A 26,347-nucleotide genomic window follows, 5' to 3' on the forward strand; every position below is an offset into this window, starting at 1 on the left:
TCCCATTTTTGTGGAAAGGAAGGAGCGGCTCAATGCAGATGCTTACATCGAACTTCTAGATAAGAAAATGCTACCTTGGTCAAAGAAAAGTTCAGGGAAAACTTTGTTTTCACTCAAGGCGGAGCTCCGTGTCATCACGCCACTAACACTCATGCCTTCATGAGAGACAACTTTCTGGACTTTTGGGAGCTAAGCATGCGGCCACCCTCCTCTCCAGACGCAAACCCGTTGGACTACTATATCTAGAGGCATCCGGAGGAGAAGGAGTGTACTACCCTTCAAACGAGTGTCCAGTCTTAGAGGCTTCCATCAAGAAGGAGTGGACCAAGAGTTTATGTGTGCAAGGGATGAAGTCCTCGTATTGAGGCATTTATAGGAGCTGACGACTTACATATTGAATAAAAGTTTTGTAGAGGACTGCTTTCAAATGATTTTGATAAATAAATATCCTCACTATACCTTTCACTTCAATTTTACTATTGAAAAATTGAAAATAATAAAATGTGTACAACTAGATAAGATCAACCCTATATATGAATCAAGGAAGCCATTGGGGAGACGGGTAGGACATGCCCCTTCAGTTTTAAAAATACTCAATTCCCCCTCTCATATTTTTGATGTTTTATTAATATAAATAGACTTAGTATTAGAAGGGAGAAGTGGACATATTCCCCCCAGATTTTCATATTCTTAATATAAACGATAAACGATCTAATAAAGAAGAAGCCGTTTTTACTTTTCTAATTTTTAAGTTACTTTTTCATTACAAACTACTCAAGTCTAAGTATGCCTCAAATATAGTTGAGTTTTTTACGTCTTTTTTTCAACAAAAATGCTTTACACTGGTTAAGGGGTACATTACTGAAAAATGTCTGAGAATCCCTGAATTAGATTATTCAATATTTATTGTGTGAAAAAGTGCTTCATCATAAAAAAGAAGCATTATTTGGTGCTCTCTTCTCTTTTCGGTAGTGATTGAATTAATTCTACGTTTAATTTGTGCTCTTCAAAATAGAAGCGTCAGCAAGAATTGGTACATATACAATTTTAGTCGTAAGTTGAAGAGCCAAGGGTACCCACCTCTAAATGTCACACAATTATTACAATCCTTAGAAAATGAATATATTTCCACCTATTTAAACTAGTGCTATTTTGGTCCTTATTCAGGACTGAAAACCAGTCTAGTCCTGCATATCAGTCCTAAAAATGTATAAAGTTCGATCATTGATGTACCATATGTCTCATTCCCGCCAACTCCTCACCCTCTTACAAAAATCCAATTTCCATATAAGTAACATAGAGACACTCATATACAAATAACTATTGTATCTCCCACTTAAACTCATGTAATAGTAACTAAACTCATCCCAACTATTTGGAATTTAGATTAACTTAACAAGCTATCATTCAAGTTTAATGAATCAAAGTTTAGCACGGCGTTATCTTTATTATAGCTCGCAACCTTCCATCGGAAAAGAGAAAGAAAAACGGGCCAAAAATCCGTTGGTAATAGTTAGCCTCTTCTAGTAAAATGTTTAATTATTAGATAATTATTGTTCACAGCTGAACAAGAACTACTTATAATTTAAACAAACTGATTATTTCTTCTAAAATTATGGGAATTTTTGAAATTTCTCATGTAATTTGCAACGTCATCGCAAGTGATAGCCAGGTTAAATTTTTTGGGAAAATCATTCAATCTTACATGTAAGATTGAATAAGTACTGACGGACCACATATATATCCCTCTCCTTGTAAAAAAATTTCTAAAGGATATGGAGAGTTGGAGTCAGAAAAAGGGATTTCAGAAGGAATCTGTGGATACTTTACGTTGTTATTTAAAAGGAAAAAAAATGAAATGAGGGCACTTTGAAAAATAAAATATACTTTTTTATATTAAATAGAAAAAAATGATACTTTGAAATTTGTTTTCCAAACGTTTTTTGTGAATAGTTGTAGATTTTTCTCCACAAAATTCAACCAAGCCCCGTTCACATATAATATAATACTTTGGACGCACTTGATTGCAAATTTTTTTAAACTATAATTTAAAATATTAACGAATCAGAATCGGCATCGGGATTATTTTCTTTGGAATCGTCCCATCACTACACTAAACCTTAAAAATGCCTAATCAACCATGCCTAGGAAATAGTTGAGATACATAACTCAATTTGATTTTAGGCGGAGGGTTTGCGCACTTCCAAGTGCACAATTTAGTTCCATATTTTATGAATAAATAACTAACAAAGGATGAACAATATAAACAACTTGAAATAAGAATTATATGTTCATTTTTTTAAATTCAATATTTCACAGCTCGTTTTTAAGTTAACAAATACATATGAGTATACAAAGAAATAAAATATAAATTTATGGATGCAATAATTTCTCTGTCATTTCAATCATTTTATTTGTTTAAATAATATGTCAATTCTAACTTCGAAAGAAGTATTATTTCTTTATGAAATCCATTTTAGAAGATATATTATCAAGTCACCCTATAACGCTCATTATATTAATGTGTAGTCAGATTTAATGAAATTAGAACCCTTGTATATTACTTATAACAAATAAAAAATGATGTTAATTTTTTTTAAATGTGTTCAAATCGAAGATTTATTTATTCATTTTAAAATCGATATTTTTAATTAATTAGTGAGTAATATATAATTCAAAGTATTTGGATGACTGTTTTTGGGATATTGAAAAAAAAATACCGTATACAGTTTAGAATAATATACTATGTATATTTTTATATTACAAAATATATATATAAATCATTTTAAAAATGGTGAGGAAATAATATTACGTTGAGAGTCTGGTAGTAATAAGAAAAGCTGCATGATACAATAAAGGTAACGACGTATATTATATAGGTCGGTAGTTATCGTACGTCGTTACTTTTATAGTATTACGTAACCTTCCCCCCAAAAGAAACCGGGAAAAAGGCCCGAAATCATCTGGTAGTTAACTAAATAAGTCAATCATACAAACTGCTTTATGTCTCTTATGTACCCACCGTCATATTATTTCTTCACCATATTTAAAATGAATTAATATATATATAGATACATATAATATTATAATCTACATAGTATTTTATAATATTGCTTAGTAATATTCTATTAAAAGTGTAGCTATAAATTTGTATTTCCACACATGATAGGCAAATTTTCTTTATAACAATATTAAAATGGACAATATGAATTATAAACGACGAGGAATCAACAACAAATGGTATTCCTGTTTCTTTAAAAATGGTATATAAGTATGTAATAAGTTACGACTTTGTTTTTATGAAAAAAAATATGAAATAGCCATGACGAATCAAGTGAGAGGAGAGAATCAACAGTTGAAAACAAAAAACCACATGGTATTTTTGTGTTAGCGGGGTAACACCGTGATAAGGGAAGCATTTCAAACGAAGAAATATAAAATGTACCGTGATTTATATAAAAAAATAGTGGAAATGATAAAAATTTATAGTAATTTTGAAATTAGTGGCTAGAAATTCGATTAGAATCAGTTAAAATTATATTAAATTATCATTCGTTACTTTCATTTTTATTTGGATATTTCTGTACTTTATAACATATTAAAATATTGTATATGTAGTGTACAAGTTGTTGCCAACAAGTGAGAATTTATAAATATTTACGAAAGGAATAATACAATAATGGAATATTCCATCTATTCATAATTTGATTTAAACTTTTCATTAATAAGTATTCTCTGGCGCATTATAAAGTTCATATCCCCACAATTATTACTTCTAAATAAATAATAAATGCGTAATTTTAACAGGTTAGAATAACATCAATTAATAGTATTTTTAAATTAACATGACTTATGATATAAAAAAAATTAGCGTAGAAATCGCAACTTGTACACAGGAAGTATAGCACTAAAAGTTGCGATGATGTCACGCAACCTTTCAACCTTATTTTTATGACATATAAAAATAATGAATTAATGATACATATTTCTAAATTTTCGAAAAACAGGGATACTTGACATATTTAACTTTCTCCAAATAAATGTCAGTTGGCAGTATTTATAATATCCCCCCTCTAATCTGTTTTTTTCCTTTGTTAGCCTTTTGAACAAACAAAAATACTTTTTTTCTGTAACATACCACTCTCTATCATGAACAATCCGAATTTGATTAAATTTATAGATAAATATGTATATTAATAAGTTTCTATCTCTAAATTATTGGCATTTGAAGGTCATATCGTCCCTTCTAAGATTAAACAATAAATTAACTCCATCTTGACCCTTTGAATAGTTGAAGAGGTAGTCAGTTAAAGAAAATGTTTAATTAATTGTCTGCTCATGTTAGTTGATTAATTATAACTTATACATATAATTTGAGATATATCATTAGGGTTATACACTTCGTAAATTCTGACTATTTATATTGGGAAGTAATAATTATACAAATGTTTTTGGATTTCATTTGTGACAAATTATTCTGATAAACCCATTGGAGGGATTTTAGTTTTTGGAATTAATTTTTTTTTTCCAAAAATCCAGATATTGACAAAGAAGTTTAAATATTAGATTTTTTTCAAAAATTAAATTTTATAGAAAGAAGGTTATTTTGCGCGGGGAATTAAAAGGGGGATACTGGCCTTCCTGCCACTCCCTACGGATGCCCCTGATTAATGTAGCAAAAATTAATCGTCACAATGAAATATTTAAAACTTGATGAACTCTCATTTAAAGTCAATTTGCTAAATGAAGGCTCTAAACAATAGTTGATATACATCATTCTTGGGTATCTCAACTCATTCAAGAAGTTTAAGAACAAAATTGGTAATTGACTTAAATAAGTCCATGTAATATTGGTCTGTATTTATATAATATGAAGTAAAAAAGTAAATCAGACCAATGTTAATAGAAATACAAGGTTAGACCATCATGTAATCGGGCTTGCTAGAATTTTCAATTTGATGTATCGTTCTGACGGTTGGGCAAGATAGGCAGATTTTGACAAAACACGCAACCACTCAGTGTCTATGACGTTACTATTGCTAGAATTTTAAATTTAATGTATCGTATTGCCTGTTGGGAAAGAAAAACAGATTTTGAGACAACATGCGACGACTCATAAACTATGACGTCTATTTTTAAAAGCGTGGTGGAAGTCAAATATCAGTCGTACATGCGTTAAGGTATAACCTTGTATTTTTATTAACCTTGAATCGGACATTTTATCTTTTTTACCTTTGTTAAAGATCGATTTTATGCTGAAAAACCACAAAAAAAAAAGAAATATAATTTGACTTGTACAGTGAAATTCATATGTACTAAAATTTTAAGATGTAGTATTCTTAAAATAAATTTGCAGGTACTTGCTTTGACAATACAAAGAAACAGCCCCATAAGCAGACCTACATCCAAGGACAAGGACCTTTATTAAAGGCCAAAATTATAAATTTGAATCCCCCCGCCCGCCCCGAAATCAGATGTTTAAAGAGCACATTTAAAAATATACAATTGTCAAGCACAAGAATCAAGTCAAATTTTGTAGTTTCAGTAGAATAAAATTCTCTATATATTTATAGATATATCTTTGCGTGTCGTGGTCATGCTGAACATTGACGAAATCATAATGAGCATAACTTATTGGTAACATGCAAGATATTAGTACATCCAAAAAGTAATTGTTTTTTGAAAAAAATATTCAAAACTTGAAATTTTTTGAAAACCATTTGGAAAAAGTAATTTTTTAGAGAAGTTTTAAAAATTTTTTTTTTTCTAAAAAAAAAATCAACAATTAAATTTCAAATATTGATTTTTTTCGAAAAAAAAATCATAAATCCACAGCTATTCCCTAAAAATTAAGTTTTAAATATTACATTTTTTTGAGAAATTTTTTAGAAATCCATAGTTATTTATAGTAAACTAAATTTTTTGGAAAAAAAAATTGAAAATTAAATTTCTCGGATTAAAATTTCAAAAATCCATACCTATTGTCAAAAAATTTAATTTTTTGAAAAAAAAATTCAAAAACCCACAGTTGTTCGAAAATTAATTTCCAAATATTTAGAGAAAATTTCAAAAATGCATATTTACAGATATATATTTTTCGGAAAAAAATAGAAAGTTAAATTAAATTTTTGAAAAAAAAATTCAAATATTAAATTTAAAAAAAAAATCAATTATTAATTTTTGTAGGTAAACGCAAATATTCCCTGTGAACGCCGTTGCTCAAGGTAGTAGTACCAACTAAAATTTATATTTATTTCCTTCCTTAATCTCAGCACTACTATCTCAACATTTCTCGTGACTATAATTAATATAGTAGATTTTTGAAGGGTGAGAGTTATCAACATTTTATATTTTGTACATAACATTATACCTATTTATCTGAAATAGCCTTTAATTAAATGATACAATCCCCAACTTACTCTAACAAATAATGGAAATCCTTGTCCGTAAAATCCAACACGATAATATTCAGGATCAAGTCTCAACTCCTCTTGACTATTGGAAATGATTTTTTCGAAATACTGGGCTTGACGCTTCAAAATACCACTTAACTTCTGATAATCATAAATCCTCCTCTCATAAAAGTCTGCAAGCTCTTTAGTCAACGGAATAGCAGCCTCCCATTGTTTACCTTTGTCAAGATAATCCAATATTTTAAGATATAAAAGCTCCTTTCTTTGCCATTCCTTTTGGGTAGGGTATCTAAAAAAGACAATTAAAAAAAAGTTATGATAGAAAATAAGTGCAATAAATATAAAGGAAGGTTGAATTTATAATTAGTCAGATAAATAAAACTTTGCAGACAGCGGATATTATTATTGTTTTTAATTTGCAAAACGTGCTCATTGTTGCGATTAATTCAAATGTTTCATTTTGGAATTTCAATATATGCACAAGTTGTTTTATTTCGCAGATTAAAATGGCATGATCTCACTCTCATACAGGGATCATCAAACTGCGACAACCCCCCCCTCTCTTTTTAGAGCGCACTAAGTGTTGGCAATAGTGTTACATGACCCAATATATTTAGTCGAGTCCAGTCTAGGGACCGATCTTTAACTACTAAGGAATTATTACGCCAAATAAGATCTCAGATATGTATCGAGCATTGCACAGTTTTGAAATAAAAAAGGAAATAGATTTTAATATATCGCCACTCTGAATTATGAATTCTCGCCTATTTTAGGTACAATATTTTTTTATATGCAAAATCAAATAATAATATAATTTTACATTATTTTCTATGCACAAATGCTAATTTAAGTTTAGACGTTTTATGTCAGCAATTCATTGCCTCGTCCACCAAAAAGATCAGCAACAGGCAGCTGATGTTAACATGGGTCTGAAATCAGTAGTAACAATTGTATTTCTCCTGCCTCTTCCTCAGCCTCTCCGAAATGTCTACCCCTATATATAACTGAATAATTAAAAAAAGGAAAAACATCCTCAATAATGTATGAGGGATCCATTTTACCTTCTTCAAAGACAAAAATGTTATACTCGACAATATGGAACCGGACAGGACTTGACAGTAGTCCTAGATAAGGACCGATGCAACACTATTTGGCACCCCTCAATATTTGTAAAAAAAAAAAAAAAGATTATGAGGTAAGAATTTACCATAAAAGTTGGCCTTTTTTTTTTAAATTTGAAAGCTCAAGGTTAATAGAAATACAAGGTTATGCCATCATGTAATTCGGCTTCCTAGAATTTTCAATTTGATGGTCCGTACCAACAACCGAGCAAGACATACATATATGACGGCATAGAGTATAACAGTAGTTTTCCAACAGTAACTATCAAGGAAGGCAATCTATAGCTACTTCTGGTAACAATTATATGTACTCTTGAAGTCAAACAATTATAAGAAAAGCGTCATGGTATAATCTTGTATTTACATTAACCTTGGAAGAAACTAAAGCTAAATGTCTTTAACAGATCTTAACTAATCTTATTTACAAAAATCAATTTTAAACAGGATAAAAAAGTTTACTTCATCCCGTAATCTTCAGACCAAACTCAGAGGGAACCGCCAAATATTTTTTTTTTCAAATTTCTACTTTCAAGAGTCCGTGATTTCTCACAATTTTGAGCTTATAATACCACTTAATGTATATTTTTGTATTAAATACTCGATTAGTTTAAATATTACTTTTAACATTACCTGAGATCCGAATGCAACGTTCGATTAGACCATGCCAACTGATCTGCATGCAACTTAAGTGTAAAACCGGCCTCCGCATAATTATCAGCCGGGATGTGAAGATCGTGAAGTTTATATATATACCGAAGATACATTTCATGTCGATTAACTTCAGACTGATAAAAATTTAAGAGATTGACAGTACAGGACATGCGTTTGTCTCTATTTTCATCTCCCTGAATAACGTTGCGATAGTCAAGAAGTCTTTCCAGGAGTCGTGTTACAGATAAAACAAATGATTGTCCATTTTCCCTCCAAATGGGATTTTTCTGTGCCAATGACTCCATTAATCTATAAAAAGATACAAATATTACTCCTAATAATAACATATATATACTTAGTATAGGCCATAGTATGGCCATCTACCTTATGAAATATGCTAGTTTAATGTATATACATAAATTGGTATTTCCATTGGAACTTCCATTTTTTTTTTAAATCATCCTATTGAAATTTTTTTGTATGCAAATATTAATTTCTTTGTGGAGCTCAAAAATAAAATTTCATATCTTTAACTCAAAATACATAATTCTGAGTTTTGACCACTTATTCATGAAGAAAAATAATAATCAAAAATGGTTTTGAAATTTTGGTTTTGCAGACTACATCAATAATAGTTTGAGACAGTGGGGGTTTAGAGAGGGTGAGCATTGGGAACACATTCAACAACCTCGAGGCTTGATTATGCAAAAGTGAACTCTGCAAATATTTTTCTTAAAATGTCATTTAAAAAAAATATCTATTTATTTAAAAAGGTCTTTTTTAAAAAAAAGTACATTTATCTTTGTCTCAAGTTTATGGGGAAACTGTCCCTTCTTTCAAATAATACACTATAAAGAATGTTTTATGTACAAGAATAGGCACTAGGGCGCCTTCTATCCAATCAAAATCTGACAAGACCTCAAATATTAAACCCTAAGAAGAAGTCAAATTTCTGTCAAAAAATTTAAATTACTCCCTGGCATCATTTTCTTGTGATATAAGCTTTGCTTTGAGCTTGGATTCATCACATTATATAATGTTTTCAATTCTAATTATTGGTTTAAATCTTATGAGTTTTTACCCCGATACTAGCGCCTAGCATCAGGTGACAAGACGTGCTGAACGTTCGACAGTCCCTATTGGATATCTATTGAACATCATTACTATATGTACTTCATTGCTAATGCTATGAAGACCTTGATGGTAAATAACTACGAGGATAGTGGCTGTATTTCAATTGGTTATAATAATGGATATATTTGAAATACACAAGTTCGAAAAAATCAGGTCAATGTCAAATCTTATCATAATTTAATCAATAAATCATGATGATAAATCTATATAGATTTTTTATATTTTTTTTGGAATGATACATAATTTTAATAACCTTCAATTGAATATAAATTGTTAGTTAATTTAATTTTTTAACCGTATTAATTAATGATTTATCCTTAATTATATATAAAGAATCGAAAGTGCAATTATTTTTCATAAAGCTAGAGACAAAAGTAGAATAATAAAAAAGCTAATTAAATATAGAATATTATAATGTTCAAATATGAATTTGCAATTTTTTTTATAAATATGTAACACCCAAAATCACTGCAATGTTATAATAGATAAGATACCTTAGTAACACAAAAATGCATACTAATTTAGTTCTCAACTAAAAATATTTCTACTTCTGAACAATTTCCAACAATTATTGAATTTTTACTTTTATGTAAAAAAACCAAAAAAAAAAACACGATTAAAATATTGTTTGTATTTAAAAGCACTAGATCCACATCATTTCTCAGTGTGACAATAAATAAGATGTGTCGATAAGAAACTTGCAACGCAGTTTGGTTGACGTTAGCCGGACAACTTTTTTGATGACGTCCCAACGGAGCCAAATTCAGTGTAACCGACTAGTGTTCAGTGTTAACTCGTATTATTCCAATAATTATGTCTACTAGGCGTATTTGTGCTGTGGCAATCTCTACAAATCCATCAGATATCCACTATTTTGAATGTGTATTTATTTCAAATTTTATGTTCTGACCTATTTTTGATTAAAAACAACTTATGCCTTATTTTTTTTAAATAATTTTAGTACCGTAATCGTCAGAGGGTAATAATTTACACTATTAGTATTCCCCGATGAGAAAATGAAATACTATACTTTATCGAATAATCCAAGTTTTAACAAATTTTCTTCTAAATTTGCACCTCTGTGACGTCACCAAATCTCTTATCGACTCACCCTATATATAGTTACCTTGTTATTTCTATTTATAAAAAAAAAAGAAAATTAAGTGGGCAATATTTACTCATTGACCCCTAAAGTTGAGCCAGGCCGCCAGGGAAACAAATTAAAACTATCAATTCCATAGATTAAAACGTCGTAGTAACGGCATTAATACACTTATATAATAATGTACGGTGTATTTTGTTGTCAGCAGTCATTGATTCTGTTCCTTTCTTCCTAATAGTGCTCTGAAGTTTTGAACAGTTTCCAATAACTATAAAATAATAATTCCATAGACTAACTGCCAACTGATTTTGGCCATTTTTCTCATTCTTTGTGGAGGAAATGTTGGAAGATACAATGAAGGCAAGGACGTGTAGTAACAATAATAGTAATTCTATCAATAAATTAGGGCTGTAAAAATGCTGAATAAAGGTTCCCATAAAAAAATATTGAAAATGTCTGTTGGCAATCTACATAACACTCTGTCTATAAAGATCGCTCCACTTTCATATTCCCCCAAACTAATTAAGTATATTGAAAGAAGGGGGAATTTAGTAAAGAAAAAAAACAAAGTTTAGCAATTAAAAAAGGAAAAAAGATTGAAGCAAGTGTTCTTTCTCCTTTTTTGTTCATTATATAATATATCGTCGAGGTGTAACTTCTCCTTCTGAAGTATATAATATCTATAATAAAATAATTATATACAAATTTAAATATAATTATGATATTTCCCCTGTACTAATGCTATTTTAAATGTAGAAAATTCTCTCCTCTATTTCAGTAATTCATTCAAAAAAAATAAATTAAAGATTAACAGCGGATATCAACAAAGGTCTTAATTCAGTGATCGTGCAACTTATTAATCCCGTCATTGGTAAATATACATATTGGGTGAAAAAAAAGTACTAAGGCTTGCCTCTAAGCAGTCATTATAATACTCATAATAGATCAGGCTGATGTAATACCTAAAACTTTTTATTTTATAATAACAATGCACATTAATTATGAATATGGCCAGCATCAGTCTCTATGACAGCCTTCAACTGCCTCCGGAACCCCTTGCCCACATTGACAACGTAGTCATTTTCATGATCCTCCAATGATGGTTAACGGAGGTCTTCAGGGCATCGATATTTGGGTGGCGGACTATGCAGGCCTTCTTCTCAATTTGCTTCCAAATGGAGTAATCCCGTAGATTCAGATCTGGGCTCTGAGGGGTCCAAAGCTTCTTGGCCCAGAAGTTCATGTTGCTACCCATCCACACTTGTACAATATTAGCAGTATGAGGAGGAGCACCGTGCTTCTGAAATACGTAAGTGGTCTTGTTGTACTTGATCATGGTTATCTATGGGACTTCATTTTCCTTCAAGGTCATCAAGTAGTCGGCCGCAGGAAATCGGTATCCAACAGGAAACCAAATTGGAGGTATTTTTTCTCCACTTGATACTCCAGCCTCCAACATCATAACATAGGACGGATGTTTGGTCTTGGTGACTGTTCTGATGCTGTTGTCAGCCTTATCAAAGAATACCATCTTTTTGCTTGTTGTAGACAAAGTCAACGGTAAATATATTTTCATCAGAGAAAAAAAATCCCCCGGTTGCTTTTGTGCTTCAGATCATTCAAGAGATGTTGACATTACTCAAGATGGAGTTCTTTTTGACGTTGGGACAGGAATGACATCTCAATTCTTCTAAGCGACCTTGCTCCAGCCTTTCGGATGGCCTTGCCCACAGTATACCGATGCACCTTCTTCTTTTTGGCGTACTCTGACATCTTCGTCGTTGGGTTGACCTTAAAGGCCCCATGATGTCTTCAGGATTTATTTTGGTGGGTCTTCCACTCTTGGGTTTGTCCTTAAGGTTATCCCCATCAGCCAAACGATTTCTAACCCGACAGACTGTGACGTTGCTGGCGTTTAAGGACTTCATAATGTCAGAGTAGGTCCTCCCGGCGTGGATTAAATTGCCTATGATGGATCTTCTTGATTCCATCGCGACATATACAGTATTTTTGTTAACAACATGTACACCAATCAAAGGCTTAGAATCTAAGCTATTCAAAAATAACCGGAAACTTAAGATTTAATCACCAACACCTATTCAGAACTTTATTTTTAGAAGGTTTCATTACTTTTTCTAAGCCCGGTGTATGAGAGACTTGGATTCGAACTCATCCTCACTGATTTCAAGATAATTTTTTCGAGATACTTAGGTTTGTTGTGTTTTCCAAGGTTTATAGCGTGTACAACTCATGTTGGATTTCCACCACGCTTTATACTATTGACGTCACAGTGTATGAGTGTTTCTGTGTTTTTGTCAAAATGTGGTGGTCTTACCCCGCAGTCGGTACGATCCATCAAATTGAAAATTCTAGCAATAGTGCCGTCATATGAATGGTTGCGTGTTTAGTCAGAATCTGCTTGTCTTGCTCGGCAGTTGATACGATACATCAAATTGAAAATTCTAGCAAATCCGATTATATGATGGACTAACCTTATATTTCTCTTATCCTTTGTATTTTCTAAAAAATAAAAGGGCAAAAAGAATTTGAAATAAAATCCTAGACCCAAATATTTGTCCAAAATAAGATGTTACCTCCTTTAAAGAACCGCCTAGGGGTTCTGGAGTAATAAAAAGGCTGGTAATCACTGCCTATTGTATCTTACATTTAGAAAGGAAATAATTTTCTGTAAAAATGGGTTTTACCTGGCATTGTTATTTGTTATCTTACCCCGATTTATCTAGACCACCCTGGATTGTTCTTGATGAACTATTGTTGAAGTTCAAAACATTTTTTGGTAGTGATTTACAAGTTACGAGTAATAAAAATCAAATTAAACTACAGTTCCTTAATTCTTTTGAAAATTCGTTCCTTAATTCTTTTGAAAATTCGAACTTATTAAAGCGACGTCACAAAAATGGCGAGACATTTTTCCATACCTGGAATTTGTGTAATATTTTGACTATGATACATATTTGACTAAATTCAAACTACAAAAATTAAATAACTACAATTATTGCAAACAAAATACCATAAAAATACAATAAGATTAATCGAAATAATACATAATAGTATTTGAAAACATTATATTATATGAAATATAATGCGAAAAAATCGCACGTGAGAACATGTTAAAGAGAACCATAAAACTTCAAGCAGTGTATGAGGATGTCTAGCAAATTTTTTATGACCTAAAAATAATTTAAGTTCAATGCGTCAATATCATTATTTTATATTATATGTCGAGACTACGAGGACGTACGCGTATTATACATATATTTTATCAAAGCTTTAAAGAACTCTAGAATTTAGAAAAACTTGTGGATAGACAAAATAATAATTGGAATTATATTCCCCCTTCAACCATAATGAAGATAAATACTAAGGCAACCACTTAATCCTCTTCTTAATTCCCTTTTTGAATTCATATTCAATATACGTTCTCCCTTTTCTGTTAGTATGATAATTTGTTTTTCCCCCTCATGATAACTTCGGAAATACAGCGTTTGGAAGGCCCAGGCTACCTCATACGGATCCAGGTTTGCAATTGTACCACAGACTAATTGGGCCTCCACAGACGTATGATACTTTGCACATGCCTGATGATACAGGTTGATTGCAGGCCAAAAAGTGCGGACATGTTGTGGCCAAGACATCATAAGTCCTCATTAGCCAGTATGCACTGTTTTGTTAGAAGTTGTAATTTCTTCCTTAGGCTGTTCCATCCATCCAGTGAATGTAAATTAAAAGTGCAAAACAAGAACTAGTACAATGACAAAGTACAATACGTACAGGTTGCCCAGGCCTTCCAAAGCTTACGATAACGTGTAGCCGAAGGTATTAAGAAAGGCGGATCTCATTATGAATCATTGAATATCAATAAATACAGCATTAAATATTAGAATATTTATGGTTTTATCCCATCTAGTTCGTTCGTTATAAGTCTTTAAATATTTTTCCAATTTATCTGGACTTCCCCGTATTAAAAATATTAAAACTAAATAGAAAAGGACTCCTCATTTTCACAAACTGAGAGGGCTTCGTATTTTTGTATAAAATAGGGGTCCCGTACAAAAAAGTTCTTATAAAAAACAAGATATGAAGGTATGTTCTTAAAAGAAAAGTTTAGAAAAATAATTAAAAGGATTCTTCACATTTATCTTTGACATCAGGACACTTGCCTCAGGCCGCAACGGTCGCAGTGGGATCCACACTTCCAATAGATCACGTGCTTGATAAATTAAATATGTTTTACAAAAATGTCGTTAGAGAATGAAATATTTTTTTCTAAAAAACCGCCATTAAATGTATTCATATCATTTATTTATAAAGTCTACAAAAAGGCTTCCTTGTTCTTATAAAATTAAAAAAATATTATAGAAAAAAAAAAAATATCTTAAAAGGTCATTTGAAAAAATAGAAAGAGGTCCGCATTTTTCTTTATAATAAGTAAAATACTTTTTTTTAAATTATCAATTTAAAATATCTCTATTCCTATCCAGATTGGGATTTAGATCTCGCGCAATCAGTTTCGCAAAGGAGCCCACAATAGCTAAGACCTGTCCTGTTTGCCACAGGCCCCGTGCCTGTGGCAAACACCTGACCTGACCTGAAAACACTGATACAATTAACGAATAGTCATAATTACAATTAATATTCAAATCCATATTATACTCATGAAATTTTGAATTATTTTTTGGGAGAGTATATTAAAGAACACACAAACAAACAAAGTTATTTAACAAACAAAGAACGATGCAAGTTTTTTTGTGAGTCTCTCATTAAACAAGGTATCGCAAGTGTCCATATATGATCAAAAACAATCGTTATGCAGTTTGTAAATAAATAGGCAATTTGAAGAATGTTTTGGAGATCGTCTTAGCCGTCATTACTTTTCATTAGATCACCTATAATCAGCTGTCATGAGGGAGGAGGGAGAGAAGGAAATAAACGAGGACATTGGGGATGTCGATCTTCAATTATACTCTGAGTCTTACAAGACTATACAATTATAATTCAAATCCTCAAGGTTACTACTCTCCGTCTTAACAGAGCACACACGAATATTTAATCAGGTTTTGAATATAATTGAATTTAGTAGGAGAGGAAGTTCAGTAAAGGAAATTCATAATTCAAATTTCCAATTCCAAAAAAACATAAAGGGCCAGCTAAAAAATACATAAGATTTACATGATTATATTTCATTATTTCATTCTTGAGGAGGAAAGATGTAAGTATGGAGTAGAGTAAGGATGAGGGTTTGCTCAGGAGTTTTAATTTTAAGTGTTTGTCTGACTCAGAGTAGAATTGAGGATTGACATCAAAGTAATTCCCCCCTATGCCCTTACTGTATTTATTTATATATATATAGTTAAATTTTTGTGGATTTCCTGTCCCTAATAAAATGTCATGACAGCTATACTGTTGTGTAAGTACGGATTTATTTGGTCCAGTCCAATCTTAGGACCGGTCCTTCTGACTGTCATTACTAGAACAGATTAAAAAAAGAAGATATAAAGCGGAGTGACATCATCAATGACGGAACTTGCTTTGTTGTAGGACTGATATGCAGGACGGAACTCAATAGGCTGCAGTGGCAGTCTTATATATGGGCTGACACAATAATAAGTTCTTTTTGAACTTGCAGTAGAATTGAGGTTAGACATCGGATTAATTCCAGCCTATACTTATGTCCTTGCTATATATGAATTGGGATTTGTATCTAAAGGGGGATTCAAAACAAGCGGCTTTTTCCAGTAGGGATTTTTTGATAGGCGCGCGCAAGTTCTGTAAATTTCATTTTTACTCAGTATTGTTTTACAATTCTTCATGGAAAGCTATACGTGGCGTATACAAATTGTTCAATTGTACTATGAAAATCAGCGTTCTGTGAAAGTAGTTTTTCACAAATTACGCCCAACTTATTGTCCACATAATCGACCTTCAGAAACCACAATTCGCAGAATAATCTAAAAATTTGAAGGGGCAGCAACTTGCTGGGATGTTCCGTAGGATGTCTGGTAGGCCACATACAGCTTGCAGCGTAGAAAATATTGCGGCCGTAGCCAAGAGTGTAGCCAACACGTTATCGCGCCATGGTAACATACTTTTTGGTACCTCAAATTGAAGCACATGGTCTCCACGATATTTGGTTCCAACAAGACGGTGCCACTTGCCACACAGCGCCCGTAACAATGGACTTATCGGGACATCATTTTGGTGAGCAATTAATTTCACGTTTTGCACCGGTGAATCACACCTTTGGACTTTTTTGTTTGGGGCTACGTAAAAGCAAAAGTCTATGTGGATAAACCAGCGACGATTGAAGCATTGGAAGCAAATATTGAGCGAGTTATTCGTGAGATTCCGGTCACAATGCTCGAACAGGTCATCGAAAATTGGCGCAAAAGAATGGACCATTTAAAGACCAGTTGCGGCCAACATATGAAGGGGATTATTTTCTAGAAATAATTGTAAAGGATTGTTTTTTCGGTTCATAATAAAGTTTTGACCATAATAATTTTATGTGCTTTATTTATGCAATCCAAAAACCCCTCGTTTTGAATCACCCTTTATTTCTTTCCTCTCATGGCGAATTGGAGCTAATCTAATGGAACACCATGACAGCTAAGCTGCTCTCCTCCAATACATTCTTCAAATTATCAAAATTACTGCTATTATTTTTTGTTAGTTTTACAGGGAAGTCTACAGGGATTGGGCTAGAAGGGCTGTAGCTCCTTCCCCCAAAATAAAGAAATTTTTCCTTTTTATTAGAAAATTTAATATTTGAATTTTTGTTTGAAACACTATAATATAAATTTTTCAATTTTTTTTCACTTCAAATTTAATTTTCTGTAAATATCTATGGATTTTTGAAATTTTTCTACAAAAAAATAGGGTATTTTTTGTTGTTTTTGAAATGTAATTTTTGAATTTATTTTCTAAAAAATATAATTTTATGATAATAGTTATAGATTTTTGAATTTTTTTTGTGAACAGCTGTGGATTTTAGAATTTTTTGATAATATATATGGATTTTTGAAATTTTATCTGAATAGCTGTAAATTTTTGAATTTTTTCAAAACATTTAATATTTGAAAATTTTTGTTCGAAAAAAAAAAATCCAAAAACCAAGCCCTCCCCAAAATATAATCCTGTGGACGCCCCTGTTTTATATTGCCAGCAGGATATATTTTATACAGTACTAACGAAAAGTAAGTTGAGATACGAATCTATAGTCTCGAATTTTCCATAGTTCCAAAAAATAATAAGCATTTGTATGTATGTCTACCTATCTTTTGTTCAATAATATAATAAAGAATCTATTGAACACTTAAATGTAAATAGGTAGATTGTAAATATATTGTATTTAATAATGCAGAATGAAATATGGAAATATACTCCATAAAAAGTTTTTCAATTTATTTACAAATATGACAATTTGTATACATATAACAAAAGGGAATACAAGAAACTCAATCAAAATTAAATTTGATTAAATTGCAAGATAAAAGAAAACTTGTTTTTCGCTTCAGTTATTCAATAAATAAATAAATTTACATTCAAAGAGCCCATTGCCAAAAATCCCAAACCCTTCTTCTCATATGAATAAAGTGAATAAGTAAATTAAGCAAACTATTCCAATCTAAACATCACTCTTTTTAATCACAATGTAATTTATTAGCAGTTAAATAACACAGCGTCAGCATTCGATGCACTAAATAATTAATCATCATTCCTACCACCCATCAATTACCTAAGAGCTATTAAGTATATTTGTACGTAAGCACATTGTATGTAAAATAATATATGTACCTTTGGGAAGTAAAACAAATTTGTAGTCTGTCAACATGAACTCAAGCAACTTTTCTCTACTATGAGAGTTTGGATTACATTTGTACGTTTCAACAATAATTATTTTACATTTCCAATAATAAATTATTCTAATTAACCCTTTGCAGGTTAAGTTGCTCTCAGAGGTAGCAAAAATTCCCACTCCTAATTAATAAAGAAAAATAATATGATGGATTCCACCTTTTTGAAAGGTGAACTCAGAGGGAAATGAAGACTAGGAGTGGGCCAGTTGAGCCGGAACCATAGGGAACAAGGGGCAATCGCCCCCTGCCCACTTTTGTAGAATTTTTATAGGTATATCAATTTTAAAAAAATTCTATAAAAAATAAAATCAACTTCTTTATAAAAAAAGGATGTTCGTTCAAATGAAGTCCCTTTTAAAAAATTTGAGCTCTACAATTAAAAAAAAAAGTTTTTTGTGTCGTATAAAATTAACTAGTTGTCAAATATGGCATTTATAAAAACAAAAAAACTTTTTGTCAAAAAAGCCGAACGGCCTATCACCAACATGATGTCACCATTATAGGAGTGAAGAAAATAAAATGATGGCTATGACTTTAGGACTGGAAGACCAAGTTATTGATCCTTACGAACCGTTGAAAGGTAAAAAAAGATATGACTAATAAAAAAGACAGAAAAAGGAGGTGTGGGGGAAGAATAATCAGTTTAATAAAAGCTGATTTGAATTCAACAAATTTACAATCAAAATACTGATTACTGGAAAAGAAACGCAAACATAAAAAGCTCATAATTATAATACACTGTGGCCCAGTTGCACCAACTTGACTTAAATTTAACCAAAGCCCTATTTTATGACTACTTATATTTAGTGACATTAAATTTAAGTCAAGGTCATACAACCGGGCTCGTATATATATTCCTTTTTTTGTTAGCGAGTGATTCTTCATTTCATCGTAGGGAAATATCACAGCTTAACAACAATTAATTTGAGTTCAACGAATCACCAATTCAGAAACCTAATAAAGAGCATGCTAAGTAAAAAATCTTATCTTTATCTAACTCTTTGAGAGTAATTGGTTATTTTCATGAGTTAGTATTCATTAATATTGCTTGCGAGTTCATGTTTATTTATGAATACGGTTCGATTGAATGGTATAAGTCTATGACTCTGAAAATTGTTGAAATCTTCGTGAGAATGCAGTTAACAAAATTTATATGTTTGTAATTTGTAAGATATTAGTACTCTTACAAAATATTTATCCCTATTTTGAAAATTCAAACATATTTGCAAGTAAAGAGCACTACCTTATTTAGTACATTTTATACCTTCTATCAAAGGTGGCAACATATATTTTTCTTTTTGATTTACACTCACGAGGATTTAGAAAATTTTCCCGTCTCAGTAGGTATGGGTCTGCATAGTTTAAAAATTTTGTATATTAATTCAACTTTATTATTATTTTTTTTTTTTTGTAAATATAATTATTAGCTTACAATATTTGATTGTCGACTTCATTTTAAGAAAAATATATCTGTTATTTGTAAAGCGTAACACAATCAACAGCTGATAAAAACACATAAGAGTTGTTGATGATTTGTACAAAGAACAATTGTGAAGAATCAAATTTTTTCTTGTAAATGTTCTACTTTGTCTTTTTTTATTTAGTATAACTTTAAAAGATGTGCTTTTTGAATGCAGCCCTTTAAAAATGCCTTTATGAGACTCTTTCACTGAAAACTAGGCCCAACCTTCCTCTAGACTTCATTTAACATATTTATGTATCTCGACCCATCCTAGAAATTTAGATATAAACCCCATAATTGACCGAATCAATACGTCAATTAAATAGTAAGGCAATTACATTAATTTATGAAGAAATGATAAATATATTGGTAACTTCTCATTCCCTTGATATTTGTATAAGATTGTCTTAGTGTTAACGTACCACATATTCGTAGTAGAAGCTATTACTACTATCAGTATTTTTTTAAATAATTGTGAATAAGTTAAAAAAGACTAATGAAATATACTTTTCCATGAAAAAAGAAGCCATGTTTGTTAAAATGTAAAGAAAATCGGATCATATTTTGAGATGATCATTATAGTAGGTATATATTAGTGTTGGATGCAAGTTCGGGTTTAATTCAAATCTTCTTTTATTAATAAATTATGTGTATTTTTACTGCCCTTCTAAGTGACACAAGAAATTTGACTCATCATTACTCAAATTTAGTTTTGACAGGATACAAATACTTTCGTACCATTTACTAAAATTAGCGTTGGTATTTTGATATTTTTTAAATAATTTTTCGATGAAACATATTAAGGGTAATTCACGTGAACTTATTGAGGTGTCTACATGATTTTTGATTGGGTTGTGGAAGGGGAGCTAGCTCAAAATTTTGATGACGTAATTATAAAAAAATAATTAAATTGCTTAGCTTTATATATGACTCTAGTTCACAAATTTAGGGGGTTAAGTAGTGGACAGGACAATTTTCTAGTGACGTAAGGGGCAAGAAGAACCGATTCTAATATCAATTTAGTATAGTACTATTTTTAACGAGTCAGTACCCTGGTACTCTTTTAATACAAGACTATTGATTATTTGAGTTCAACTTAAGTCGAATTTTCAAAAAAAACAAGAAAAAAAACCATTTCGAGCGAGTGAAAGTTATTTTCAGTAAATTGACAATTTTACAGAACCGTGTTTAGAGTTTTGTTATTGTTGTGGGCCCTTTGGAGTGACTATGGATGATTTATCATTAATAAATAGAAACTTATACTTAGAACATTCTTGTATAATGGAGGGACATAGTATAATGACCAACGCGCTGGGGAGAAGTAATTCACCTAAAATCAATGTGCGTTAGTTTAACATCCGGTCGCTCCTACAGAATCAAAATATCTATAGTATATGTAAGGTTGTGTCAGTCTTTATTGAGAACGGAAGACTGGAGTCCCGTCCGAAAAACACTTTCGCTGAAATACAAGTTACAAATCATCAATGATCTGTCAAAAATAGGATCTTATCAAATACTGGTTGCCTTGGAATGGGGAGTTTCAAAATTACTTATGAACATAAGTAACCAAAAATTGTGGTTTTCTTATATACTTGAGATATAAGAAAAATCTGGATATAGTCTACTTTTCATCTGAAAAATAGAAGTTTCCTTTATCTTGATTTTAAAGTATACGTATACTCAATACGTCAAACAACCTTATTGTAGTACTAGAATGTATAATTTTACCTAATCGGTGCAACTCTCTCTGGTAATTAAACACTCATAAATGGCATACATTTTTCATTCTTCTAAAAATTATTTTGCGTAAGTTCGATACCTAATCGCTCCTGGAGAAACAAAATAAGCATATAATATGTAGTGTTGTATAGGTCCTTATTTAGGAGAGAAGATTGCAATCCCTTTCAGTTCAGGCTTAAAAACTAATAAAGCTCGATCCTTGATGACGACACTCAACCTCTTTTTTTAATTAGTTCTAGTACTGACTGTCTTAATGACCGGCACCAAGGACGAATAGAACTGGTCAGAAGACTGAACTGTACCCAATATATGAGGACCGACATAACACTAATTATATGTATATTTTCTAGTAAGATGGATTAATTGTCTGGGACGTCCGCAGGATAATTTTTTTTATCTATTTATATTTTTTTTTTTATGTTGGGAGCTGGTTTTTGAAACAAAAATACAAAATTTAAAATTTGTTTTGGAAAAAAATTGATTATTTAATCAAAATTTTTGGAAAAGAATTTCAAAGTTTAAATATGAAATATTAGATTTTTTCGAAAAGCATTTTCTAAATCCTTACCTATTCAAGAAGACTAATTTTTTTTATTTAATTAATTATTTGTAAGAAAAATTAAAAAATCCACAGCTGTTTACAGGAAAATTAAATTTTTTGAAAAAGAAATTCAAATATTAAATTTTCTAGTAAAAAGCAAAAATTTCTTAATTTGGAGAGGGGCTACAGTCCCTCCAGCTCACCCCCTACAAACACCCCTGATTTTAGTACTTAAATATCTACTACTTTCACCTAATCACTGCAACTCAATCTTACCTATAGGGAAGGGGGAAATATTGTGGTCCCAAGAGAGAGATTACTGAATATATACCTCTTTTAGATAAGTAGAGTGCCCTCCCCCCTCCCCCTTTCGAGTAAGTTTGAATCCAACATTCATATATTGCATACATTTGTAGACATAAAATTTAATTGATAGGATTTAAGTATGTTTCAAGACATAATTTATGTTGGTTTTACATAGGTACATATAAAGGAATATAGACTAACTTTTATGTACAATATTCATAGATGATGATGATATTAATAATAACTTACGAATTACTAAGATGATCCCTTTAAAAATGAACAGTCATGTAAAATAAAATAACATAAAATAGAAACTTTTCCCGTAGTTCATTGAATAAATAAAGGTATATGAAGTAGGTATTAATATAATGTATGTATGTAAAAGAAGTTGCTTCGTCTTACATTGTATTGAATAACTGCTTGTAATCCTCGTCTCCTTTATTTTCACTGACTAGAATATCCAATTTATCAATCAATTCAGTCTCTACCTGAAAATATAAAGAAAAAGTCAATAGGTTAATTATACATACATACATCGATTAAAAATCAGTACAAGTGCACTTATATAATGATTATACATAATATATATATTCTAAAAATATAAATCATTCATTTTTTTAATGGTTAGAGTTGACAATTTTACCAATACGTCATAGTTTCTCTTTTGTTCCCATTTTTTGTGGACAGGGGTTATTTTTAAAAACAAAATTAAATAGGACATCAGCAAACTAAAATGATATATTATCCCAGGGCATCCATGGTGACTGTAGTCCCCCATTGTCCTCATGAAGAAAAACTTAGCACTTTGTTATGGATCAAATTCAGGATGTAGGGAAATTTTATAATTATATCTGCAAAATGGCGTGGCATAAATTATTCAGACCGTCATCCATGTTAGTAAACGACTTATAAATGCTATTAAATAATGTTATTACTCAAAGAGTTGTATTATTTTGCCGCAAGACAGCACTACTCTCAATCTTTTTGCTTACAAATTAAGATAAGTAAACAACCTCATGGCCCATTATCATACTCTTGAATAATTAAAAAAAAATGAAAAAGTTTCAGTGACAGAAGTGCCACAGAATCTATGACTCCCCGGCGATGAATATTTTATAGTGTATTAAATTAGGTTCTCGTAAAAAATTTACAATTACAAAAAGTAAAATTGAGTTTCCACAAATACTAGCTTTTAAATTTTTTTCAAAAATTTAAAATCAGTTTCTTGGAAGCATAAAAAAAAATTACAACCTTATCAAAAACAAATTATGAAATTTATTGTCTTAAACAACAAATACAAGATCCCAATTTATCTAAGGAAGAGCTATTTTTTATTATTATTATTATTCAAAAGAAACTTTTTATAGCAAAAGCCTATAGAATCAACAATATTTAAGATGCGAGAGTAAGTATTTTTAGGATCGTTCAAATAGGTACAATTACCTTTAAGAGTTTGTAAATGTATCTCTTATGTAATATCACAGAGGGACTCGGAGTCGATCCCTGAACCGGGGATGACTCCGCTGGGAAGTATCACCTCACTTTGACTCATTAAGAAATGTAAGGGTAATGTTTTGTGTTTATGTCGTGTACAAGTTCCGTCCAAAAAATGAGATCAAAAATCTAGAGTTTTCTGTTAAGCATAATGCAAAAATTGAATGTCATATAGATATTCGATACATGAATGATGTCATTTTATCTTACTTAATGTTAAATCGGTTTAAAAAAATAAACCAATAAGACGGCAGTCCTAATGAAATTAGTCGGTCCTAGGACCGGACCTTATCGGTATTTCATGGAAACTACGACAGCTGAAATTACATTCTTACTACTAACTACGTCATTTGAGTCGCTACAGTTTCATCATAATAATTGATAACCTCTTTTAAAGAGAGGAAATATACCTGAAGTGAAAAGTAGGAGGTGTGTGACTAGAATGTATTATTAATTATTATACCTTATAGCTAATAATTCATTATTTTCTTAGTTCTCATATTCTTCAATCCTAGCTAGGTGTGAGGAAGATAAAAAGATAGCTGGGACTGAAAGACCGATTTATCGATCCTTAAGACTGTATAATGTTAGAAAAGATCGGACCAATAAAAAAAAAGACTGAAAAGGCGGAGACTGATTAAGAAAATCAGTCTTAGGACCGATACGTCATTAGCCTTATAAAAAAATATAAATACCTATTTGCTAATAAGTATTTTGTGCCACAGTATAAAGTTCATATGCCCACACTTACTTTGCAGGTAAACAAATAATAACTAAGTAGATTTAATAGACCGAAATGAAACCGATAGTATCATTTACTAGTTGGTAATAATTAAAATGCCCGATGTAATTAAATAATGCGTTATAGGACGTAGCAGATCTAATTTGTACAATCCGCTTATTTAAGTTACAACTTTTACAAAGTCGTAACATATACATTGATTTCAATTTTCGGTCTCCACATAAATGAGATAGAAACAAGGGTGTCTATTTGGAGTGGGCTGGAGGGGCTTTGCTTTTTAATTAATAATTGAATATTAGAAAATTTAATTTAATTTTTCAAATTTTTTTTTCACAAAAATTTATAATCGAAATCTAATTTTTCTAATTATTTGTGAGTAGCAGTAGATTTTGGAATTTTTTTTCCATAAAATTAATTTTCTCTAAATAGCTATTGGTTTTAGATATTTTTCTACAAAAAATTTTATATTTGAAACAGCGTTGGATTTTTTGATTTATTTTTCAAAAATTTAATTTCTGAGAATAACTAAGGATTTTTTAATGGATGTTGATTTTTGAAATTTGAGTTATATATATACATTTTTTTGAAATTTACTTTTTGAAATTTTTCCCAGAATATTTATTATTTTTAAATTTTTTTTTCGGAAAAATATAATTTTTAATTTTTTCCCAAAAAAGGAACATTTAAAAAGAAATATATATATATATAATTCTGCGGATGGACCTGAGAAACTATCACGTCTGAGTGAAATTGTAAAGCCTATCCCTTCTTTTTGTCATCTACTACCAAAAAAATGTCATGGACTCGGAGAGTAAGAATATCAGCCTTCATAGAGGACCCATCCCCTGGTGCAACAAATCCTACTGAATGAATAGACACATGTGAAGAGCAGGATGAATACGTAGAGGACACACTGGATAAAGATCCAGAGTTGTGTGAATCATTTGCAGCCGAAACAGTAACTCCATTAATTGCTTCTGTATTACGAGCAATCATTTCTGGTATTTTCCTACTGAAATTGATGGAATTAAGGCGGTATTTGTCAGGCTCGGATTGAGCACGACGAAATTTGTTACTGGAAGACGATGCAGATGCACTAGTTTTGAGACTCCGTCTTTTTGTGACAGGAGATAGTTGCAGCATGAGTCTCTCCATAGGCTGTCGCCAATAGCTTGAGCTTTGAGGCGTCACATGAAGCCCTGACGATGATTTTAACATTATTGTAAAAAAAACTGATTTTCTTTTGAAGTAACACCACTATCCGTAATAATATCAGCACACATAGATAAACATGCAGTTGTGCTTGAATTCAACTAACAAGAAGTAGCAAAACAAACATATTTTGGTAATTGAAGAAGTACACCTTTTTTCACATATTATCGTGGGCACGGAACAACAACCTTACAATCAACACAGAAGCAATAGGCATAACTAACTGAATAGTTAAACAGAATAAGAATGAACAGGAAAAAAAGAAAGAGCGACGTTCCTAAGAGGTGCGCGCTGCTTCTTTGTACAACAAGCGAGATGGGATGCAAATAAAATGTTATGTATGTTAGTTACAAAATATGTTAGGTTTTTTAAAAACTATGTGACTATTTATTCTACATAGTAAACCGGTTATTTTTTAATGAAAAATGAATCGAATACGGATTGTTTTACTATTTATGGAAGACAAGACATTTTTGGAAACGTCACCATTATTTTGGCATTATTATCAAGAACAGTCCATTGAATAAATTCTATTTAAGAAACTATCACTCT

At 30.9% G+C, this 26,347-nt stretch overlaps 1 protein-coding gene across 9 annotated transcripts in view; it reads right to left on the bottom strand.

Moving 5' to 3' along the window:
• LOC121120127 (dedicator of cytokinesis protein 3) overlaps positions 1 to 26,347 on the bottom strand; it is a 137,761-nt gene that overhangs the window by 5,999 nt on the left and 105,415 nt on the right. For 5 of the 9 annotated variants that reach the window (XM_040714969.2, XM_040714967.2, XM_040714970.2 and 2 more), the window contains 4 exons: positions 22,750 to 22,835; positions 22,597 to 22,614; positions 8,165 to 8,494; positions 6,420 to 6,702 (listed from right to left, as the gene is read on the bottom strand). In XM_040714969.2, the coding sequence (XP_040570903.1) occupies positions 6,420 to 6,702; positions 8,165 to 8,494; positions 22,597 to 22,614; positions 22,750 to 22,835 (717 nt within the window). The remainder of the gene's footprint in view (positions 1 to 6,419; positions 6,703 to 8,164; positions 8,495 to 22,596; positions 22,615 to 22,749; positions 22,836 to 26,347) is intronic. The other 4 variants (XM_040714968.2, XM_071889243.1, XM_071889247.1 and 1 more) reach the window with 1 other exon arrangement.

Source organism: Lepeophtheirus salmonis, chromosome 6 (genome assembly GCF_016086655.4).
Source record: "Lepeophtheirus salmonis chromosome 6, UVic_Lsal_1.4, whole genome shotgun sequence".
NCBI classification, from domain to species: domain Eukaryota; kingdom Metazoa; phylum Arthropoda; class Copepoda; order Siphonostomatoida; family Caligidae; genus Lepeophtheirus; species Lepeophtheirus salmonis.